The sequence below is a fragment of the Caenorhabditis elegans genome, chromosome II (assembly GCF_000002985.6).
Source record: "Caenorhabditis elegans chromosome II".
Classification (NCBI taxonomy): Eukaryota; Metazoa; Nematoda; class Chromadorea; order Rhabditida; family Rhabditidae; genus Caenorhabditis; species Caenorhabditis elegans.
The window spans coordinates 10,089,723-10,108,544 of NC_003280.10; the positions used below are offsets into that span (position 1 = coordinate 10,089,723).

General features: G+C 37.5%; 6 protein-coding genes and 3 non-coding genes across 10 annotated transcripts; 3 read left to right on the plus strand and 6 right to left on the minus strand.

Annotated features, from left to right (window-relative positions):
* The first annotated feature begins 5,150 nt into the window (after positions 1-5,150).
* Positions 5,151-9,063, plus strand: lact-2 (Beta-lactamase domain-containing protein 2). The gene is made up of 5 exons (NM_063775.5): positions 5,151-5,250; positions 6,422-6,562; positions 7,197-7,491; positions 8,032-8,694; positions 8,743-9,063. The coding sequence occupies exons 1-5, from the start codon at positions 5,153-5,155 to the stop codon at positions 8,965-8,967; spliced, it is 1,422 nt and encodes a 473-aa protein (NP_496176.1). The 5' UTR covers positions 5,151-5,152; the 3' UTR covers positions 8,968-9,063.
* On the minus strand, positions 7,668-7,763 carry ZK945.15. The gene has a single exon (NR_051579.1). It is a non-coding gene; the product is annotated as an Unclassified non-coding RNA ZK945.15 (non-coding RNA).
* Positions 9,060-10,132, minus strand: pas-7 (Proteasome subunit alpha type-3). The gene is made up of 3 exons (NM_063776.6): positions 10,062-10,132; positions 9,900-10,012; positions 9,060-9,854 (listed from the first exon to the last, which is right to left on the minus strand). Exons 1-3 carry the CDS (start codon positions 10,129-10,131, stop codon positions 9,285-9,287), a joined length of 753 nt encoding a protein of 250 aa, NP_496177.2. The 5' UTR covers position 10,132; the 3' UTR covers positions 9,060-9,284.
* A 108-nt stretch (positions 10,133-10,240) lies between these two features.
* ZK945.12 lies at positions 10,241-10,338 on the minus strand. The gene has a single exon (NR_051580.1). It is a non-coding gene; the product is annotated as an Unclassified non-coding RNA ZK945.12 (non-coding RNA).
* Positions 10,339-10,375: 37 nt separating this feature from the next.
* On the plus strand, positions 10,376-10,581 carry ZK945.13. The gene has a single exon (NR_051581.1). It is a non-coding gene; the product is annotated as an Unclassified non-coding RNA ZK945.13 (non-coding RNA).
* A 6-nt stretch (positions 10,582-10,587) lies between these two features.
* Positions 10,588-13,339, plus strand: puf-12 (Pumilio domain-containing protein 12). Its single transcript, NM_063777.8, has 6 exons — positions 10,588-10,726; positions 10,777-11,079; positions 11,127-11,631; positions 11,684-11,943; positions 11,990-12,689; positions 12,737-13,339. The coding sequence occupies exons 1-6, from the start codon at positions 10,607-10,609 to the stop codon at positions 13,147-13,149; spliced, it is 2,301 nt and encodes a 766-aa protein (NP_496178.1). The 5' UTR covers positions 10,588-10,606; the 3' UTR covers positions 13,150-13,339.
* ZK945.4 (putative RING finger protein ZK945.4) lies at positions 13,249-15,982 on the minus strand. The gene is made up of 8 exons (NM_001393176.1): positions 15,884-15,982; positions 15,544-15,835; positions 14,954-15,262; positions 14,075-14,385; positions 13,931-14,026; positions 13,820-13,883; positions 13,696-13,775; positions 13,249-13,647 (listed from the first exon to the last, which is right to left on the minus strand). The coding sequence occupies exons 1-8, from the start codon at positions 15,972-15,974 to the stop codon at positions 13,391-13,393; spliced, it is 1,500 nt and encodes a 499-aa protein (NP_001379073.1). The 5' UTR covers positions 15,975-15,982; the 3' UTR covers positions 13,249-13,390.
* A 375-nt stretch (positions 15,983-16,357) lies between these two features.
* On the minus strand, positions 16,358-17,248 carry ZK945.6 (Ovule protein). 2 transcript variants are annotated; one of them, NM_001027366.2, is made up of 4 exons: positions 17,150-17,248; positions 16,996-17,103; positions 16,776-16,943; positions 16,358-16,732 (listed from the first exon to the last, which is right to left on the minus strand). In NM_001027366.2, exons 1-4 carry the CDS (start codon positions 17,178-17,180, stop codon positions 16,389-16,391), a joined length of 651 nt encoding a protein of 216 aa, NP_001022537.1. In that variant the 5' UTR covers positions 17,181-17,248; the 3' UTR covers positions 16,358-16,388. The 2 variants fall into 2 exon arrangements, with proteins under 2 accessions (NP_001022537.1, NP_001022538.1); NM_001027367.4 differs by having other exon boundaries at positions 16,363-16,726; positions 17,150-17,240.
* A 502-nt stretch (positions 17,249-17,750) lies between these two features.
* Positions 17,751-18,755, minus strand: ZK945.7 (uncharacterized protein). The gene is made up of 4 exons (NM_063781.6): positions 18,544-18,755; positions 18,333-18,500; positions 17,908-18,285; positions 17,751-17,864 (listed from the first exon to the last, which is right to left on the minus strand). The coding sequence occupies exons 1-4, from the start codon at positions 18,680-18,682 to the stop codon at positions 17,800-17,802; spliced, it is 750 nt and encodes a 249-aa protein (NP_496182.1). The 5' UTR covers positions 18,683-18,755; the 3' UTR covers positions 17,751-17,799.
* Between the last annotated feature and the right edge of the window lie 67 nt (positions 18,756-18,822).

Sequence of the window (18,822 nt, forward strand, 5' to 3'; positions counted from 1 at the left end):
ATGATTTTAGAGCTGCTGAAGATTGTGATACATTATCACAAGTGCAGGAAAAATACTTGGAGTGTGAAATCTAGATTTTGAAAGTTAAATTTATAATTTCCCTCTGGAATGAGGTAACGGGACAGAGAGATATTCACTGTGCAAAAGAAAGTTGGAAATGTGATAAAGGCCGCGGTAATGTATAGCAAATGTTTAGAATAATTACAGAAGACTAAAAATTGTTGGCTTGACTTGTACAGTGTTATCATAACAAGATGTGTATTTTGGCTTAGTTACGCTCTGAAATAATGTGATCTTATTTCGATTCGTTTCACTTAAAAACCGAAGCAACCTACTTAACAAATGACTAACTCAACACATTAAATTTCGTCGCCGTCAAGATTTGAATTCAACATAAAATATGAAAAATGTGTGATGACAACGGCGATGAGCATGCGGAAAAGTGGCCGACAAATTGAAATGAAATGAAATGAACGAAGACGAGGAAAAAAAGAACTTGAAGGATAGAGAATGAAGAAGAAAGAGACTACTCTTTTATTCTTTTCTTATTCAACTTCAGCTCCACCCTTCCTCATCATCATCATCATCTAGATCCAAGAATGCAGATTATTCTACTTTTTGAATTTTTCAAAAGTCTGCATGACTTTGAACTAATGACGGCGCTAGGTGTTGAAATCGAGCAACCGAATCGAGTCAACGGAAAACAGTGGCGCCAGGTTGGCGGCACCCAAAAACGGAACAGCTTGTGAAGAAACGGAAACGCATTGAAGGGGAACATGGAAAAATTGGAGAAGAGGTGGTGGTGAATGGGAGAGGAAATTCATTTTGTTAATTAAATCGACCGAGTGGGTATGGTGGTCAAAAAATGATGCAGACAGAGGTTTTTGGGGTGCCGGGGGGTAACACCTTGGGTGGTGAAAAGGCATTTTTTGAATTAGAAATTAGGTTTGGAGGGGGGGTTGACGTAGGTGGAAATAGATGTTTAAAGATTAGGTGGCAGAATTTTATATAGATACAAAGATGTTCAATATTGCAACTCAACCCAGAAGCAAAATGCGTACCCAGTGAAATACAGATCACACAAGCCAGAATGTAGAGTTTCCAGGAAAATAGATGTAGGTCTACTTCTAGGCTCTCACAAACTTGTCAGATAGGTCTTAAAGCCAGAAAGTAGCTTGGCAAGCTTTTCTTCGGCAAATATTGTCAGAAAGTTGCTAAAGTTGTTGCAGAAAGTTTCTAGCAAGGGTCGATTTCTTTGCGCTTTCGAGGCCATCGTGACTTCCGAAGCAAGTTTATCGAAACTTCTAATATGCGTATCAAAATGCGGCACGGCGCAACACCGTGGCGAGAACCAGAATTCTACTTGCAGTTGCACCTATTTTCAAGATTTATTTGGGATTTAACACAAATAGAAGTGTCTTCTATAAATTCCAAAATTTTGAAAAATCTAGGAATTCGCGGAAGTTTCCTAGCTACAATTTTAAAAGTCAAAAGTTTCGATTTTAGAAGTAAAGTAGAGGACGAATTTTTAAACAAAATTAAAAAAGAAAATCCAATTTTTTCAAATTTTCTATATTATAATTTCTCCACCACCTCATACTCCTGCTCCTCCATACTCCAACTTTTCCAGGACCGCACACAAAGAAACGACTAAACGAGGACAAAAGGGTGAAGCAGATAGAAGAAGCTGGAACTTTCCCACTTGAGAATGAAGAAGAATGCTCGAGATTTGAGATTTTCGAAATATTTTTCGAAATTCGTTTTTCGCTTTTCTGAGTTTTTCAATTTTAGATTTCAGTTCGACAAGGCGAGCGAAGAAATTGGATTTGAGATTGAAAATTGAAAATTGGGATTTGAAGAAAATCTGAAATTAAAAGTTGGATTCAACCAACCTTGTTTAATTTCATCGTTTCCATTTCAGTTTTAATTTTGAAATTGAAAAATTGGTTGAAGATAGACAAGTCAGAAGTTGGCTGGAGAGCTCAAAAAAGAGCACGAACTAATAAAAAATGCGAGGGATGAGAGTGCGAAGAAATAATATTATAATAAAAGTTTCTTCTTCATTCTAATTCGGTTTTAGTTCAGCTTTCGCAAAAAAAAAGTTTTTAGTTTGATGAAAATTGAAAATTAAATTGAATAATTGCAAACTCAACCGGAACACTTTTTTAATTTTCAATTTTCAATTCTCCAAACGGAGAGGGAGCTTAAACTTTCAAAGCTCACGATTTAATGAAATTAAATGTACGAAATGAAAGAAAATCCATTTATTTTCAGGGATGCCAATGTTTTGGCGACGATGGGCGGTGGTGGCCGCGTTTTTCCATTTTTTTTCAGTTTTCCAGAAAACAATTTCCGATTGTTTTTTTTCGAAAACAGTTTGTATCAAATGAATTGTTTGCGACGTATCAAATTTCGAAAAGCTGCTGAATAAATGGAGACAATATGGGGGTGAATTGAAAGTGTCCAGTTTTAGTTGGAGGATTTTGAAAAACAATTCAAATTTACATATTTAGGAAATGATTGAATTTTTATAGAAGTTTTCGGTTCAGGTAGGTTTTAAATGTAGATTTTAAAAGTTGAGTATTGAACTTTGAGGAAAGTATTCCAGCTCATTTTTACACTTCTGAATGAAACCTATGTTGTTTGAAAGAGGAGATGTTCTTTCAAATTACCAGTTTACATAGGTTTCATTCAAAAGTCTAAGTGTGTCTGGTTATTATAGTAAATTCGCAAGTTAGACTCAAGGATTGCACTAGAAAGACGGTTCGTCATATAATTAATTTTTAAAAAATATCTACAGTAATCTCAGAATTCCAGTTAACTGTTCTTCTTTGTGCAAAACAAAACTTTTTCGCCTCTACTCTCATCAAAAATGTAGAAGAATTCTTGTGTTTCGAAAAAAAGTGGGAGACGTTTTGCAAACACCATATGCCATCAACACCCATTCACCGCCAAAAACCCAAAATTTTGACACGTCTCTTTCCTTTTTTAATCGCCATGAATACTCTTGGTGTTGTTGAAAAAATGTGAAGAAGCTAAATGCATTTTTGAGTGTATCATCATCATCAAAACGTTTTTTTTGTTTTACTTTTTCCATCTTATTTTCTGAACACAATGAAGTGAAATGTCTGCTTCTTGACTTTTAGAACTGGAGCAATTATACGGTAGTTGAAAATAAAATGTGCACCTGGTTAGGGGAAATGTCGGAAGAAACCGATATGTTTTGTGAGTTATGCTGAAGCACTTACTCATTTTCGACTTGGCGCCAAGTGATAGATATTGCAATACCTGGAGATGCAGGTTGTAAGTTATTAATTCTCCGATTGTCAGGGAGTGATGAAAAAGCATATTCAAAACTATTCACGAGAGGGATCTTGAGCAGAAGACTAAAAATATTTTTACTGAAAGTTTAACAATTCCAAACGTTTATTCGAAGTTCAATTTTTCATAACATTCCTTTTTTTACAATTCTGTTCTGAACCATTGACTCTGGAAACGGTACTGATATAAATACCATCACATTGTGAAAGATCCTGGAGAAGTTTGCCGCTTTTGACTAACAAGTGTAAGATCTGGTCACATGAATCTGTCAAGTTGGTCCAATAGTAATTGTCAGATCTATTTCAGACAAGAACAATCCACGCGAGCATGTCTGAAATGTATACAGTTTTTATGAGATCCTGTGGAGTTTCTGATATCATTGAAATATTCCGCAAGAGAATATGAGACCACTCGAGCCGATCAGACTTTCAGTTATTGACGAAGAGAGCTACCAAGCGTTGAGTTTCGGTTACCGGATCCCTACAAAAATTTTATTCGAATATGTTCTAATTGCTTAAAGTTTTCTTTATTCGAAAATTATTCAATTTTTGAAGAAGATGTTTGAAATAATGTTTTTGCAATTTTATTTTAAACTCACAAAAACTACAGTAACCCGTTCCTATCGCTAGTAGATAAATGTTTTTGAATTAGAACGAAAAATTCAATTTCCGGTTTTTTCGCGGTTTTCGTGAGAAAATAAGAAATGAAAGAGAAGGCAATAAATTCCAAAGGTCCAGATTCAATTTCGCCCGCGCGTTTTTTCTCTCAGTCTAATGAGCTTAACATATGTAAATGAGCTACGAAATTGATGGCTCTTCATGAGAATAGGCTTGGATTAGAAATTGAAGATTAGGTTTGTCTTGGAGGGGGACTCGAAAAACGGTCAACGGTTCACATTGATTTTTACTATTAAGCATCTATGTATGTGTAGTCATTTTGGTAAACCCATAACAGGCTTGGTGTACGGAAGTATGATGTCAAGGTATTAATTTGATAACTTGTCAAACTAGTTTAGTATGTATAAAATTTTCAATTTACTTTTATAAATTAAACAAACAACGCAAAATACATCTGGATTGAAACAGTTTTCTGTCATGAAAAGCAAACATTTACAAAGGTTTACAATGCAACTACTAAATGTTTACGAAGATTTTATGAAAAACGTTAATCTTGAACGGATTTTGAATATTCTAGCCTTCAATTACTTTAGACATTTTACAGCAGATATCTTATACCAGTAAACTAATGACACTTTTCAAATTAATCATTCTAACTACGTTCGTAACTATTCCCATTTCATGTTTCACCTTTGTACTATGTTGTATGATTCAGCTGATAAGCTCCTCTCTAACTTTTGCTTTACCTCCTTCTCCTCCTCCTTATTTCCTTGACTATATGTCTCTCTTATCACATTTCTGCTCGTTGCTCTGGTTTCTTTAAATTTGGCTCCACTCACTTCAAATAAATTTTTGTCGTGTTTGTAAACATTTCCATATTTTTTGGTGGAGTTTTCAAATATCTCACTGTATTTAATTTCTTTATCTTGAAGCTCACAAACCACCCTGTCTGTCTGTTTGTCTGTTTGTAGGTTTTCAGTGAAACAACATAACCAACTAACCACAAATACACATATTTACACATATAATATTCCTTTGCAACTGGTTTTTCGGATATAATATAATTGGAATGGACTGTTGACTCTCTTCCCCTTCACCCTACCACCTTTTCTCTTTTATTTTCCCCTAACTTTTCCCCATTTACCACAACAACTACGTCGGATTATGAAAACTAAAAGTGTTTCATTCAATTTAATATTGTTATTTTCAAAGTGATGGATGCGATGGAGGACAAGGGGGAGACCGAGGCGGAAAACGTTGTCAAACTGGAAACGGGTTCGTCACGGCGCCTGTTGATCTACGGAATCGCCAGGTGAGTCTCACTTTCACACGTTTTAGCGCTCCTTACCTTAAAAATTTACACATCGGTCGGTGGTCGTGACAAATTGTTCAGTTTTGATTTCAATCTTATGATGAGATGGTGAAGCTTGAAAATTAGAGATTGAAGAATAAATCATCTACCAAGTTTTCTCAATTTTTACAGCTTATGTCCTGGTTCTTTTGATTTTATCCCAAAATTGTCAAATGGCAACAAATGTATTGTTTATTTTTCTATTGAAAGTTTTGTAAATTAATCAAAATGAGCAGAGATACGAGCTGTCAAAGTAGAATAGCAAATTATTTCTTCGCCTGAAACATTGCTCCACATTCTTCTTTTTCTCAAATTTATGTTCACCAACTCGAACCCACACTTCACTTCTGTGCACTTTGCTGAAACATATAGCATAGTTAGAAGGACATCGTTATCAGTAAAATCACATCAGCTGATAACAAAGAAATTACCAATATGTCAATCATCTATCGGCTTCTTTTCTTTTTTGTTAATAATTTAGTGGTTGAAACTATATGTTGGTTGTATTATAGGAATGGGTGAACTGTGAAAATTGAGGTATGAAGAAGCATTTTGAATTTTTAGAGGCTCAACCATGATTTAGATCTTCTGCAAAAGCCCATCATATTCTATGAATTTGAAAATTTCCAAAACTTTGAATAAAACTTCCCAAATTTCCAAACCATTCTACAGTGTTTTATCATGAATCTTGACTATATTGGATTATAATAACTGTTTTTGCCGAAATCCCTATCGAATCTATTTCACTGTCATTATCCCTAAATAATTCCTTCAAAACTTCCTTACCCCTATTCAAAAAAAGAAATTAAAATCAGATGTTTTCTAATTTCTACCCATCATAAACGCACTAAAATTGAAGATATGATTAGTTGACTGAAGATTGACTAATTGGTCAACAATACATTTCATTTGGCCTTCGTCGTTTATTTCTTGTTTCCAGTCTCTTTTGCAATGTATTGTTCTACTTCTTTCTTCTCTCTGAAATTGTGAAAACATAAAATAAAATTCACCACAATAGCCATTCAACCTCCTTCTGCCCGTGTCAAATATCTAGAACATAATGACCTCGAGAAACTAGTCACCGGCTTCTTCCTCTCTCACGCACTTTTCCAGTATATACAAATATTTACAGTATTCTCGCAGTTTCCGGGGCGTGGCTTGTCGTGGCAACCACCGTCGACAGTCTTGCGTGCTTCATTGAAGGCGAAATGCATCTCGACAACTTGGTTGGACATGTGGCACCTGGCTACGAGAAGGTGGAAAAAGTTTTCAGGTGAGTACTGTTTTGAACTTAAGAATTCTGCTACGTCTATTCGAAGGCAATGTAGGTAATCTCCAAGGTGAACTTCTTGGTAACACTGACGTGTAGGCAGGTAGGCATGTAGGCAGGCAACTTAGAGCCACCAAAATAGTTCTGCAAAAATTGTCAATTTTTCTGCCAACTTTTTGGTATCTACAAGTAAGTATTAATTGTAGAGGTATAGAAAAATGTTTTAATGATTTTGAGATTTGTTATATCTTTCCAGAAAAATAAACATTATTTTTTAAATCACTAAAATATTTGTTCTATATTTCTGCATATTTGGTGATATTTTTAGATACTTTCTAAAAATTTTCAGCGCACCTTTGGACTCGACTCCATGAATTTCATAGAATCCAATTTTTGTGACTGATCTCTAGAAGCGTCTTTTAGAAACATTTCCCTATGACTATAAACTACACTTTCTTCCTGACAAGGTCATACATCTCACTCTCTTTTCCACCAAATTATCCTCCACCATCTTGCGTCTTTTTTGCAAAGAAAGTGAGAAGCAAAGTGAACAGTGTAAACAAAAAGCTATTCATTCACAATTCAATTCAAAAACCAATTCTTCTTCAATTCAATGCCACCCTTCTTTCGATTTCAGACGAAACTTTGCCGATGGTTGGGAACGTGAGGGTGCGTCGATTACCGTATACCACAAGGATCGGGTGATTGTGGATCTTCAAGGCGGGTATGCGGACAAGGCGTCGGGCAGGAAATGGACCCCTGACACGAGAACAGTCGTGTTCAGTACAACGAAAGCTGTTGGAGCAGTCTGTGTGGCAATGTTGGTTGATCGAGGTCACATCAGTTATGATGACAAGATGAGCAAGATCTGGCCAGAGTTTGCACAAAATGGGAAGGAGAATATCACAATCGATTGGTTAATGTCACACAGAGTATGTTTAATCTTTTTGGTTTCTAAATCTAACTCGAGGTCCAAAAAATTCTTAGGCAGCGCTGCCTAAGAATTGCCGGCATCAATAATTAGAAACGTTTGAAGTTAAGGTTTTGCCGCTAATGCCTAACGAGACCCAGCTTTTGGGAGAGGAGCGTTATAATTTAGCCTTGGAGCGCAATTCCACCTCGATTTAAAACATGCATTTTTCTGCGTCTCCATAATATATGGAAAACTGTGAGCTCACTCCAAAGGAACTCATTTTTTAAAAGCTCTTTTCTAGTGGAAACGAGACAATAGGTGCTAAATTTTCAATTGTAAATCCTGGTTTTCTCTGTGCACTTTAAAATTCGAAACTTTATCAACTACATTTTCAATATGAAACGAAAAAATTTGTTAAATTTGGAGCCTGTAGCGGTTACTGTAACTGAGATCGTGGCGAGACCCAATGGGAAAAAGGCGGCGCCAGAAAATCGCAATGCAATAATAAATTATAAAAATTCGCATGCTGAATCACATTCAAGTAAATTCTTAATTCCAGGCAGGTCTTGCTGCACTCGATATGCCAATAACCATCGAAGACGCCAACGATTTCGAGAAAATGAGTGAAGTCATCGCATCACAAAAACCAAACTGGGAACCTGGAACTAAATCTGGATATCATGCAATTACTTACGGATGGATCGTTGATCAAATCGTTCGACGCTCCGATCCGAAAGGTCGATCAGTTGGACGATTCTTCAAAGAAGAAGTCGCCGATGTTCACGGAATCGACTTTCATATTGGATTACCGCCAAGCGAAGAGCATACCGTATCCCGTCTTTCAATGCCGTCCACACTTCATCTCGTTCGGGAGATTGTTCATGATCCACGTGTTCTGATTGTACTTGCAGTTTTTAATCTTCGACCACCAAATTCTATTGCAAGAAAGATTGCTGCAAATCCAACGTGGTTCAAGTTGGAACAGGATGTGAACACCTTTAATAATCCAACTCTACATGCTATGGAGCAAGTCGCTGCTCTTGGTATTACAAAGTCAAGAGATTTAGCTAGACTTTTCTCACTCGTACAACAAGGAAAACTGTTCTCTACTGAACTTCTAGAAAAGTTCCGTGCCCCCCAAGTTCAGGGGATTGATGAAGTTGTCATGACTCCTCTACCAAAAGGACATGGTTTCCTATACGAGAGACATCCAATGGGAGGGGTGAGCATCGTTTTAATAAATATAATAATAAATCAATTATTTTTTCAGAAAAAGTGGCTTGTTGGACATCCTGGTTACGGTGGCAGCACAGTAATGATGGATTTGGAAGATGGGATCACGATTGCCTACGTCTCGAATGGATTGAAAACTGGAATGGGAGAGCTTACGAGAACATACAGACATCTTCGAGATTCTGTATTTGAGTGCTTGGAGAAACAGAAGACTGGTCAAAGTGTGATGATCGAGGAAGCAGTTCAAGCAGTTGCCGCATAACTTAAAAAATTGTTGTTATCCTTGTTTGTACATAGCGCCATAATTTGGGACGGGTCTACTGCCCCCAGCGAATTGTGCATAAACATGTTTCTGGTTTGTCTGAATTTGTATTGAGAAAAATGGGTAATACCGGGAAACCGAAAAATAATGAACAGAAAAAGTTAAAAAAAAACATCCGGGTGCAAAAAGTTCTTCTTGAAGTCGGTGAGTCGGTTTGAAGTACAATAAAATGACTCGCCGAGCGCAAGAAGTTTACCAGGGCAGAAAGAAGAGAGCTGATAATAAATTAAAAATGTGAATAAATACACGAGAATGATTCAATCGTCCATGTCGTCCTCGTCAAGCTTGGCAATAGCCCATTCCTCGGCAGCAGTGACAACCTCGCTTGGAACTTCTTCGTACTTTCCGTTCGTCTGCTCACCGACCCATCCCATTTCGATTTGAACGTTTTTATCCTTGTTCTCGTCACGCACCACCATAATGATTCGAGCAGCTTCCTTCACGAGTTGATTCACATCCAGCTCCTCGATCTTCAGCTTCTCAATCTCAGCTTTTGCGGCTTGGCGATGTTTTCCGACAGCCCATGCCTTGTATTCATAGTTTAGACCTGATGGCTCCACAAGGAAAAGACGTCCTCCAGTTTGTTTGTTCCATGACATGAAGAAGGCTCCTGCTCCAAACGGACGACTAATGCCGAGAGTGTGAATGTGAATGTACTCAGCAACTGAGTTAGCAATATTCTGAATCGGCATTGGCTCACGGTAGTCTTTGAGCCACTTCATTGCTTCTCCGTAAGCATAGTTCTTCAGAGCGAAACCATCTGGATAGTTTCCAGCAACTGCGACACCAACATTGTCGTTCACGTTAAACATTCTTGGATTAGCGTTCTGAAAATTATAGATAAAATCTTGAAAATCTCTTAAATTACTCACATCAGTGTAAAGTTTGGAAGAGATCAGCTTGTCAGCAACGACCACAACTCCGTTCTTGCCACGAATTGCAATCATTGTTCCTGCATTGTCGACAGCCTTTTGAGCGTACTCGACTGAAAACGAGATTATGAGTATTTTGAACAAAGCAAAATCGAAACAAACCTTGGAAAATTCTGCCATCAGGAGAAAAAGTAGAGGCGGCGAGATCGTAGCCGGTACCGATTGAACTCATTCTGCAAAATAAAAACTATGTTAACACATATATGATTGCAACTGGTACGTGTTTTATTTCTGCGGAAATCAGAAGAACCGTTAAAATTTAATATTTAATAATTCGTTTATTTGAATGCGTTAAAAATAGTAGAATTATTGCGAAAATAAAAGCTGATAATCTGAAAATGGCAGCTAAATGGAAATAAAATTTCAAATGATGATTTTCCAATGTCGATTTACGGGAGAGACGAACATTGCGGCAGGTCTCGCAACGACGAAGAAGAGAGTGTGTAAATTGAGAGACGTCAGAAGACAACATGCGCCTTTAACATTTTCTTTTCATTTTTCTTTACTTTTTCGTAACTTTTTGTTACTATTTTGAAGCTGTGCAATTTGTTTCCAAAGTAAAAATCGCTTAAACCTCACATAAAATTGTCTTGTGTTTATTACTCCTTTTAATATGCGTGTCTTTCAGAGAAATCTCGCGGGTAAAAATGGTGAAACTCGACGACAAAAATAAAAAATTCAAAGGGAAGAAGAAGGTTAAAAATGTGTTGGAGAAAAAGGCAAAAGGATTAAAACTCAACAAAGTAGACAGAAAGCGAATTGTTAAGGTTTGTTAAATTACTTCATTTTGTAAATAATTTTTTGTGAAATATTTCAGATTGAAGAAAAAGCAGCGTTAAAAAGCAAAGTAGACAAAGCTGTGAAGGACGAGTTGGAAAGGTTGAAAAAGTCATCTTCAACATCAGTTTTTGATAATGATGGGACTCGTGACTCTTTGTGCTCGGAGTCTTCGTTCGGAAGCCAGCCAGCACCGAAAAAGAAATCGAAAAAAGTGCTTTTCTCAGGAGAACTTGAACATGTTAAGGTTTTCGATAAGCGAGTTCAGGATCTTCAAATCAAACCATCAGAGGCATCTCCAGGAAGAGGAATTCTCAGATCCCCTCTTGATAAGAAGGTTAAGGTTTGTTAATTCAATATATCGTCTTTTACACAATTGTTTTTTTTCAGAAACTTGCCAAAGTGAAGACTGTCAAAGTTGCTCAGGAAGAAGAAGAAGAGCATTCCGCTCCCCCAAAGAAAAAAGTGAAGGTTAATGCAGAGAAAGCCGTTGCTTCTGAGCCAGCAGACGATGAAAATTTGGAATCTGTCGACGAACAAGCAGGTGGAGATGAATCTCATATTGACATTCCAACTCTAAAGAGAAAGAGAGTAGCTATTCAAGTCACAAAGTCTGTTAAAGAACAATTGCTGAATATGCCGAGAAAAGAAAGAAAAGCATTTTTGAAGGAGTTGAAATTGAAGAGAAAACCTGAAGGAGCTCGTGCTCAAAAATGCAAGGAACTTTGGGAAAAGATCAGAATGGGAAAGACGCCAAAAGCTGAAAAGGATACTGCGGTTCACGAGTTGTATGGTCTTGTAAAAGGACACGCTGCCAAGCTGATCTATGCTCACGACACCAGCAGAGTTATCGAATGTCTTGTTGCCACTGAAAGAGAAGGAATCATTAACAACTGTAAGTTTTTTGAAGGTTCCCATGAATAATTACGAGAACATAATTATTGCAGTGTTCAACGAATTAACCCCAGAAATAGTGAGGATGTCAAAGAACGTCTATTCCAAATTTTTCGTCAAGAAAATGTTGAAGAATGGAACTAAAGAACAACGTGATATTATCATTAATGCATTCCGCGGACATGCTCCAACCCTGCTCAGAATCAAACATGCTGCCGAAGTTCTTGAATATGCTTACAATGACTTCGCTAATGCCCATCAGCGTTACAACATCATTACTGAATTTTATGGAAAAGAATTCATTTTGTTCAGAGTAAACAACATTCAATTAAGCTCTAAAAATAGTTTGTTGATTTCAGGAAGACAATATCAGATCTCTGACGGAGATTCTCGCTGAAAAGCCGGAAAAGAAGGTTGTGATTTTGAAGCATTTGGACGAGGTTATTGGAGCAGTGAATGAAAAAGAAACTTTGCGACTTTCAATTCTGCACAAACTTATGCTCGACTTTTTCGATAATTGCGACGAGGAAAAGAAAATCAATCTCCTTGATTCACTGAAAGATAAAATTCCCGAGTTCATTCATACTCCAGATGGTGCCAAATTGGCTATTAAACTCATTTGGTTTGCTCCAGTCAAGGAAAGAAAATTGATCGTCAAGAATTTCAAGGATTTGTCAGTAAAAGCCGCAATGGAACATTACGGACATCGTGTTCTTCTTGCACTTTTTGATACTGTCGACGATACTGTTCTTCTCAATAAGGTTATTGTCTCCGAGTTGGCAAATGAAATGAAGAAGTTGATCGAAGATGATTGGGGAGAGAAAGTTATCCACTATTTGGTGCATCCAAGAGATGGAAGAGGAATCGACAAAAGAGAAATTACATTCCTTGCCGAAGGTGATAGCAATCCACACTCGAAGAAAACTCAAAAGGATAGATATGGACAGTTGTACGCCGGTATTACCGAGAACTTGTATCCTTATTTGGCTGCTAACTTCGAAGAGCTTGTTTTCGAGGCCAACAAGTCAAAATTCGTGGCTGCATGTCTCGAAACCACCTGTAAGTTTAAAAGTTGCACAATTATAAAGAATTCGAGTTTTTTTCAGCAAGCTTCGATTTGTTCGATCGACAAGTCCCAGCAGAAGCTCGCAAGAGTTGCAACCAAGCGATCGTTGAATTGGCGAAGAAGGACTTTGTACCAATGGACCAGGAAGGCTTCCACATTATTGAACACCAATCGGGCAATTTCATTCTCATGGCAGTCATGCGCTGTGATGCCGCTCTACAAGAAGATGAACGTTTGTCAGTTGCATTGGCAGAAGGACTTACGAGCAAGCAGCTTGGCTCGTGGGTGACTTGCAATCGCGGTTGCCATGTTCTCTTGAAAATGCTTCAAGTTGGAGGACCGAAAGTTATTGAAAAATTGAAGGCTTCGATCAGCAGAAAACACTTGGATGGCTATAACTCAAAAGGAGCAAATCTTCTGAAGGCACAGCTCGACGGAAATGTCAAGAAGTGAGAATGCAAGGTATACGAATTAATTTTTGTTGATTTTATTTGTTTTGAGGGATTCGTCCTATACATCTCTAAATACCACACCTTTTTATTGTTCTCGTTATTTTGTTGTTGACTTTTTTTTTATTACTTTTTGCATCTCGTTAATTTTTTGAAACACCGTACGGTAATAAAAAGGAAAAATATAAAAAAAACGTTGTAAAAACACAGAATTGAGATCATAATAACAGTGTGCAATTATAATTTTAGATTATTGATTCATTAACAATTTTCTCGATATCCTCGCTTCGGTCGACATTTACGACAACGGTGATTTTTGGCATTTTGTTATGGAGATCCGCCAGCTTAGTGAGAAAATTCGATGCAGCTTCGCCATGTCCACGAGAATAGCTTTTCAGACCAACAATTATTTTTTCATATGCTACAGCTTCTTCCAACTGCTCCAGAGCGACAAAGTATCGATCACGATCACCATCGAGCAGATCAACTATCATTATTAAGCCTTAATCTTTCAGTTTTCAGATGACGCAACAATTATCGAAAAACTCACGCAATCCTTCAGAATAAATCGTAAGATCTTCAGTTCTGTCAATGATTTCTAAAAAGTCGCAATTATAACGAAGAATGTTTCTGTAAATTGAAGAAATTGTAGAATAACTAAATAATAGACTTACGATCGGGACGAAATTCGAGTGCTGTGGTTTTCGATGAACTTTCTCACTTCGTTTCGGTGACACTCTGAAATAAGAAAAACGGAAATTTGTTGAATTTCCGAAAAGAAATACCTCGAATTTCCAATCTAAATGCCGGTATCATCTCAATTTGCAATGGACGTTGTGATAGAACATGAACAATACACGTCGAGCAGTCAGCCAGGAACTCTATAAAATAAATTACAGATCTTAAACTCTTTAGATAAAGCTCAATACCAGGTCTTCTGACAGCTGAATCCTTTTCAATCCGCTTCACAGTCACTTCAAGTTCCCACTTTCGCTGAACAAGCTTCATATTCGGCAGAGCCGACAGTTTCACAATGGCATCCTTATTTTTCTGCAGCCAATCGAGATCCAGCTTCTGGTTGGAGATTTTATACTCGAGGACTCGGACTCTTTTCACCACCTCGTTCTCCAATACTTTGATTGCTTGATCCATTTCTCCCATTTCAAAATGTCGAAATCTCAGGAGCTCATTCTTTTTTTGGAAAAACGGCTCTCCGTCGTATGAGTATGTGGCAATTATTCTGAAATGTTATATTGATAAATCATTTACTATGTATTCATAAAGCTCTGTAGTTTGAACTTTACTATATGTACTGTAGTGGTACTGTAGGGTTACTGTAGCTTCGGAATAAATTGGTGTTTGTGCTTTTTGAGAGGTATTCGGCAGGAATAAGTTTTGCTATTACTGTCAAACATTTATCACATGGAAAATTAAAAACAAATAAAATTTTGAGAATGTAATCTGGCTTCAAAAAAAATTCCAGAAACTTGGATATTTCAAAATGGCAAAATTCAAAATAATTACAAGTTTTTGCATATTCCGAAAGAAAAAAGAGAAACCAACTATTTACCAACCGAGTACTTTTTCCAAAATTCAAGTTTTTCCTGGACTACAGTAACCCTACAATAATTCCACAGTACAGTACCACTACAGTAACTAGACATTAGCCATCACTAACTCCAAACCCAAAAGGAAAAATACCCATTTTCTTAATCTACAGTAACCCTACAATAATTCCACAGTACCTCTACAGTACCACTACTGTACTAATATATAAGTATTGATATTGAAAAAAGGTATACACTGACTCTCTAAGTTTTCCAATATTGGCCAATATCTTCTTCTCTTTTTCATGATACAATGCCAACGACGAACAGATGTTCCTTCTGAGCTCCGGGAGTTCCAAGTGTAGAGAGCTATGCTCGTGCTCGAAATGATCCGAGCATTTGTCCAAAAAACATTCGCTGCACATCAGTCGATTCTGCCGTTTCTTGCATCTGTCTCTCATGCACACAAGACTTATACTTTTTCCTGGGTGAAATTGACAATCAGGAGTTGAAATCATCTTTTTCTCATGATGTGCTAGTGTGGATATAGAATGAATCCACGTCCAGCATCTAAAAATATTTATTATTTTCTGATCAAGATTTTAAAATGACTTCCAAAAGGCGCACGGGATTATTTATATGGGTCTCGTCGCGCAAAACGTTTATGGTAGCTTCTTTGCGGCCCTCTCGTTCATTTTCATAGTTTTTTTTAAAATTTATTCTGGACCGCAAAAATTGAAAAAAAAACTACCATAAACTTTTTCTTGCGCGCCGAGACTCATCTAAATAAATGAGTGCGCCTTTAAAAAGCCATGTCAAAATCTTGTGAAACTGATAATATTTCAACTAACTCTTCACATAAATCGGCGTCGCATGTCTCACAATAATTCGAAGCGTGATGATTCGTGTTCTCATCACAGACTCCATTCTTATTCCTCTCCTTTTTCTCATTCTTTTCCGAAATTACTCGGTTCTTTCGATCTTTCACCTCTTGTTTGATTTCCAGAATACTAAAATTCTTTTTGAGTCTCGTCACATCTTTTTTCCAAATTCTCGTCTCAATTCGATCAAATGGGCATGCGATTATCGAAGACTGTCCTTTTATTTTTCCTGCACATCCTGTACAAATCGTGTGACCACATTCTGGAAGATAAAATAATTTTTAATTAAGAATCAAAACACACGGTGTACCAGTCAAAATTCTAGGGATTAGGAGCTTTTCGTCTTCTGAATACTCCTGCCCGCAAATCCCACACTCCGGAAAGCAGCGGAGCATATTCATGGCAAGTTCTGGAAACGAAGAAAAAATATTCGAGTGTATGAAATGAATGGGAAATTTCGTTATTGTCGTTGTTGAAAACGAAAATGTTCGTTTAAAATACGAAAAACGAATACGAAACAAGAAACAGCGCGATGACACCAATTGACCACAAATTTGTGTAAATTTGGAGCAATTTCCGGAGATCAAACAGAGAAAGAAAACACTTTGAATATTCTTGATATGCAGAGAGTGTTCGAAAACTAGAAAAAGAGAGCGCGAGGAACAAAAGTAGAAAGAGTATAATGTGCACACGCGAGGCGACAGGGGGCCTAGGCAGTTGTTGTTTTCAACTCGTTTTAGACTTTGGAGACGCAGAGTCAGATATGCAAAACTATTATCTTCAATGAGAAAAAATGTATTTTATCAAATAGCTATTCAATAGTTCTGTTCAATTTTCCGAACCCATTCTTCAAACTCTTCAGACGTCGGACCAAGTTCTGCGGTTGAAGCGTCATCCGAATTGACTGATGCATTGGATGTTGAACCATAGTCTTCAAGAATCTCAAAATCATCTGGCGGGCACGGAATAGCAAGGTTGACACGTGGATCGAAGTAAACTGGTTCCAAATGTTGCTCCGATTGAGCTAAGCACTCCAGAGAATCAACTACAGTAACCTTCTGATCATCACACATCATTTGAAATCCGGTGATTTTGCCTTGATCACGCCAGACTTGGAGCGGCGACGGTTGATGATTGAGGTCGAAAGGATCATCTGAAGCTGAAAATAAATTTTTTAAAATTTAATTGAGACGGAATCCCACCTTTAACATAATCTTGTTCCATAGAACTCAAATCCGATGCTGTACTGAAAGACATCTGAGTATTCAAAGAAGGATCTGCATAGGCATCCAACTTTTGTGCCACTGTCTCCAATGATACAGCTGTGCAGACCGATGTACAACTCAAAGATTCTTCGATTGCGGTTATCACTGAAAAATCTGGTGATTCAAGATCATCTGAAATCGTTTAAAGGCAACTCACAGTTACTAATAATATCTGCTTCGTTCGTGTTACTACACTCCTTGCTTTTGATGACTCCATCCAAATTGATATCCACTTCTGAACCAATCTTTTCGAGAGCAATGAAATCTGAAATTCTACGGTTCAGACGGCATGACAAACTCAGTAAAATTACCATTGACGACATCTTCCTGAGAACACTCCATGATTATGATCTCTCGAGATGTGATCGATTTGAAAATTTTTTTGAAATGAAATTTTGAATATAAGAAAATGAACATTGAGGCATTAGTAGGAAAGACGTGAAAACATTTAATTTTATAAAAATTTAAAGAACACGGTTGCCACGTGATTGGTGAAAACTTGTACAAAGAATTTATAGATGCTCACAGAGGCAACTCCTTTCGAACAGTTCTCTCAAAAAGTAGGAAATAATGGAAATTGAGAAGAAGCACCACATTTTATGTACAGTTAACATTAAATAGCATGGTAGAAGTAACTTAGAACCACGAGGCTGGTAGATCGCAACAAGGGCGGGTGAAGAATTGATGCAAATTTCAGATTTATAGGGATAAGACAACTCTTTTTAGAAGAATTCCCGTCTTGTTAGGTGTTCAACCCGGGAGCCATGACGGGGCTCATTTTGTCCGCCTCGCTTTCATGTGTGCAAAAGGCGGCCAGGCACAAGTCTCGTTTCCATGAACTATCGTAATAGTCATCAAAAAATTTGCTATACAAAAAACCAAGAAATTACGAATGCATAGACAACAACAAAAATGATTCGACATTTTTTATAGACCAAGTTCAATAATTTGTTCCGATTCTTCAGATCTCGTGATGGATTGAACTGGCATTGGATGAACGCAAGAGGTAGCTTTCCACAGATTTGGCTGAAATTGAAAATATTATTTCTTAAATAAACTTCACTCTTACCAGTTTTTCCAAAATCAGGATTCTGATCGAAATCCACCGGGATTGGTTGGAATTTGTCCAACTGATGAAGGCATTCAATTGAATCAATGATCTTCGCATTCGAAAAATTGCTGCACTCCAATCCAATCACTTTGCTATCCGGAATCCCGAGCTCGGCTTGAAGGCGCTCTACGTAGGCGGTGGTGTCGAATGTTGGATGAGCTGATTTTGCAGTGTGCTCTGACGCCAAATCCTGAGCAACGTTCTTGAGAACATCAGCCATTGTGACGTTGGTCTCCGAGGCAAGGGCAGTGTACTCCGAGAAGCTTGCAACATTCATTGTAACATTTGCTTCTGATGGTGGCATTGAGTAGACAGAGTAGTCAAGAACGTTCATCACTGAAAATTTTTGGTTTTTCAAGATAGAGTTGTTGCAGTTAACTTACAGTCTTTGCACCGCTCGAACTTCTCATTCATGGTCACTGGGGTCTCGGATTTTGGAGCAGAGTAAACGGACAAATTGAATTGATTGATATCTTGACATGGCTGGAACCCTTCGCTAGCTGACACATTTGTTTCTGATTTTGGGATTGGGTAGATCGAAGAATCAGCTTCTGTAAACTCAATATTCCCAAAAAAAAGACAATAAAAACTTACGATCATCTGGCGTCTCATTGACAGCGATAATTTCTTTGGCAAGCACCTCATTGATGGAGCAATTTGTCTCCGATGGCTGAGCAGAGTACACGGAGCACATTCCATCCTGATCCATTTGGTTGTCGAACGAGGAAGCCATAGCTAACCAATCAATTGAGCAGATTGTTTAATCCGACGGTTGAGGTTGTCGGACGAGTATGTAGCAATAAATTGTTAGTGTGGCAAGGGGGAGGTAAGGGGAATTCAAAAGTTCACGTTAAAAGTTCAATTTTTTTTTTG

Bases quoted from the DNA above. Each gene is read 5' to 3' on its own strand.
- lact-2 (NM_063775.5), top strand. From the start codon at position 5,153: ATGGATGCGATGGAGGACAAGGGGGAGACCGAGGCGGAAAACGTTGTC. The intron at 5,251-6,421 runs GTGAGTCTCACT...AAATATTTACAG, and splicing joins TTGATCTACGGAATCGCCAG to TATTCTCGCAGTTTCCGGGG. The intron at 8,695-8,742 runs GTGAGCATCGTT...TTATTTTTTCAG, and splicing joins AGAGACATCCAATGGGAGGG to AAAAAGTGGCTTGTTGGACA.
- pas-7 (NM_063776.6), bottom strand. From the start codon at position 10,131: ATGAGTTCAATCGGTACCGGCTACGATCTCGCCGCCTCTACTTTTTCT. The intron at 10,013-10,061 runs GTTTGTTTCGAT...TCTCGTTTTCAG, and splicing joins TGATGGCAGAATTTTCCAAG to TCGAGTACGCTCAAAAGGCT. The intron at 9,855-9,899 runs GTGAGTAATTTA...TATAATTTTCAG, and splicing joins CTTCCAAACTTTACACTGAT to AACGCTAATCCAAGAATGTT.
- puf-12 (NM_063777.8), top strand. From the start codon at position 10,607: ATGGTGAAACTCGACGACAAAAATAAAAAATTCAAAGGGAAGAAGAAG. The intron at 10,727-10,776 runs GTTTGTTAAATT...GAAATATTTCAG, and splicing joins ACAGAAAGCGAATTGTTAAG to ATTGAAGAAAAAGCAGCGTT. The intron at 11,944-11,989 runs GTAAACAACATT...TGTTGATTTCAG, and splicing joins AAGAATTCATTTTGTTCAGA to GAAGACAATATCAGATCTCT.
- ZK945.4 (NM_001393176.1), bottom strand. From the start codon at position 15,974: ATGAATATGCTCCGCTGCTTTCCGGAGTGTGGGATTTGCGGGCAGGAG. The intron at 15,263-15,543 runs GTTAGTTGAAAT...AAATATTTTTAG, and splicing joins GACGCCGATTTATGTGAAGA to ATGCTGGACGTGGATTCATT. The intron at 13,648-13,695 runs GTGAGTTTTTCG...TGAAAGATTAAG, and splicing joins GATTTATTCTGAAGGATTGC to GCTTAATAATGATAGTTGAT.
- ZK945.6 (NM_001027366.2), bottom strand. From the start codon at position 17,180: ATGGAGTGTTCTCAGGAAGATGTCGTCAATG. The intron at 17,104-17,149 runs GTAATTTTACTG...GTAGAATTTCAG, and splicing joins TCAGGAAGATGTCGTCAATG to ATTTCATTGCTCTCGAAAAG. The intron at 16,733-16,775 runs GTGGGATTCCGT...ATTTATTTTCAG, and splicing joins GGAACAAGATTATGTTAAAG to CTTCAGATGATCCTTTCGAC.
- ZK945.7 (NM_063781.6), bottom strand. From the start codon at position 18,682: ATGGCTTCCTCGTTCGACAACCAAATGGATCAGGATGGAATGTGCTCC. The intron at 18,501-18,543 runs GTAAGTTTTTAT...TTGAGTTTACAG, and splicing joins CAATGAGACGCCAGATGATC to AAGCTGATTCTTCGATCTAC. The intron at 18,286-18,332 runs GTAAGTTAACTG...AAAAATTTTCAG, and splicing joins GTTCGAGCGGTGCAAAGACT to TGATGAACGTTCTTGACTAC.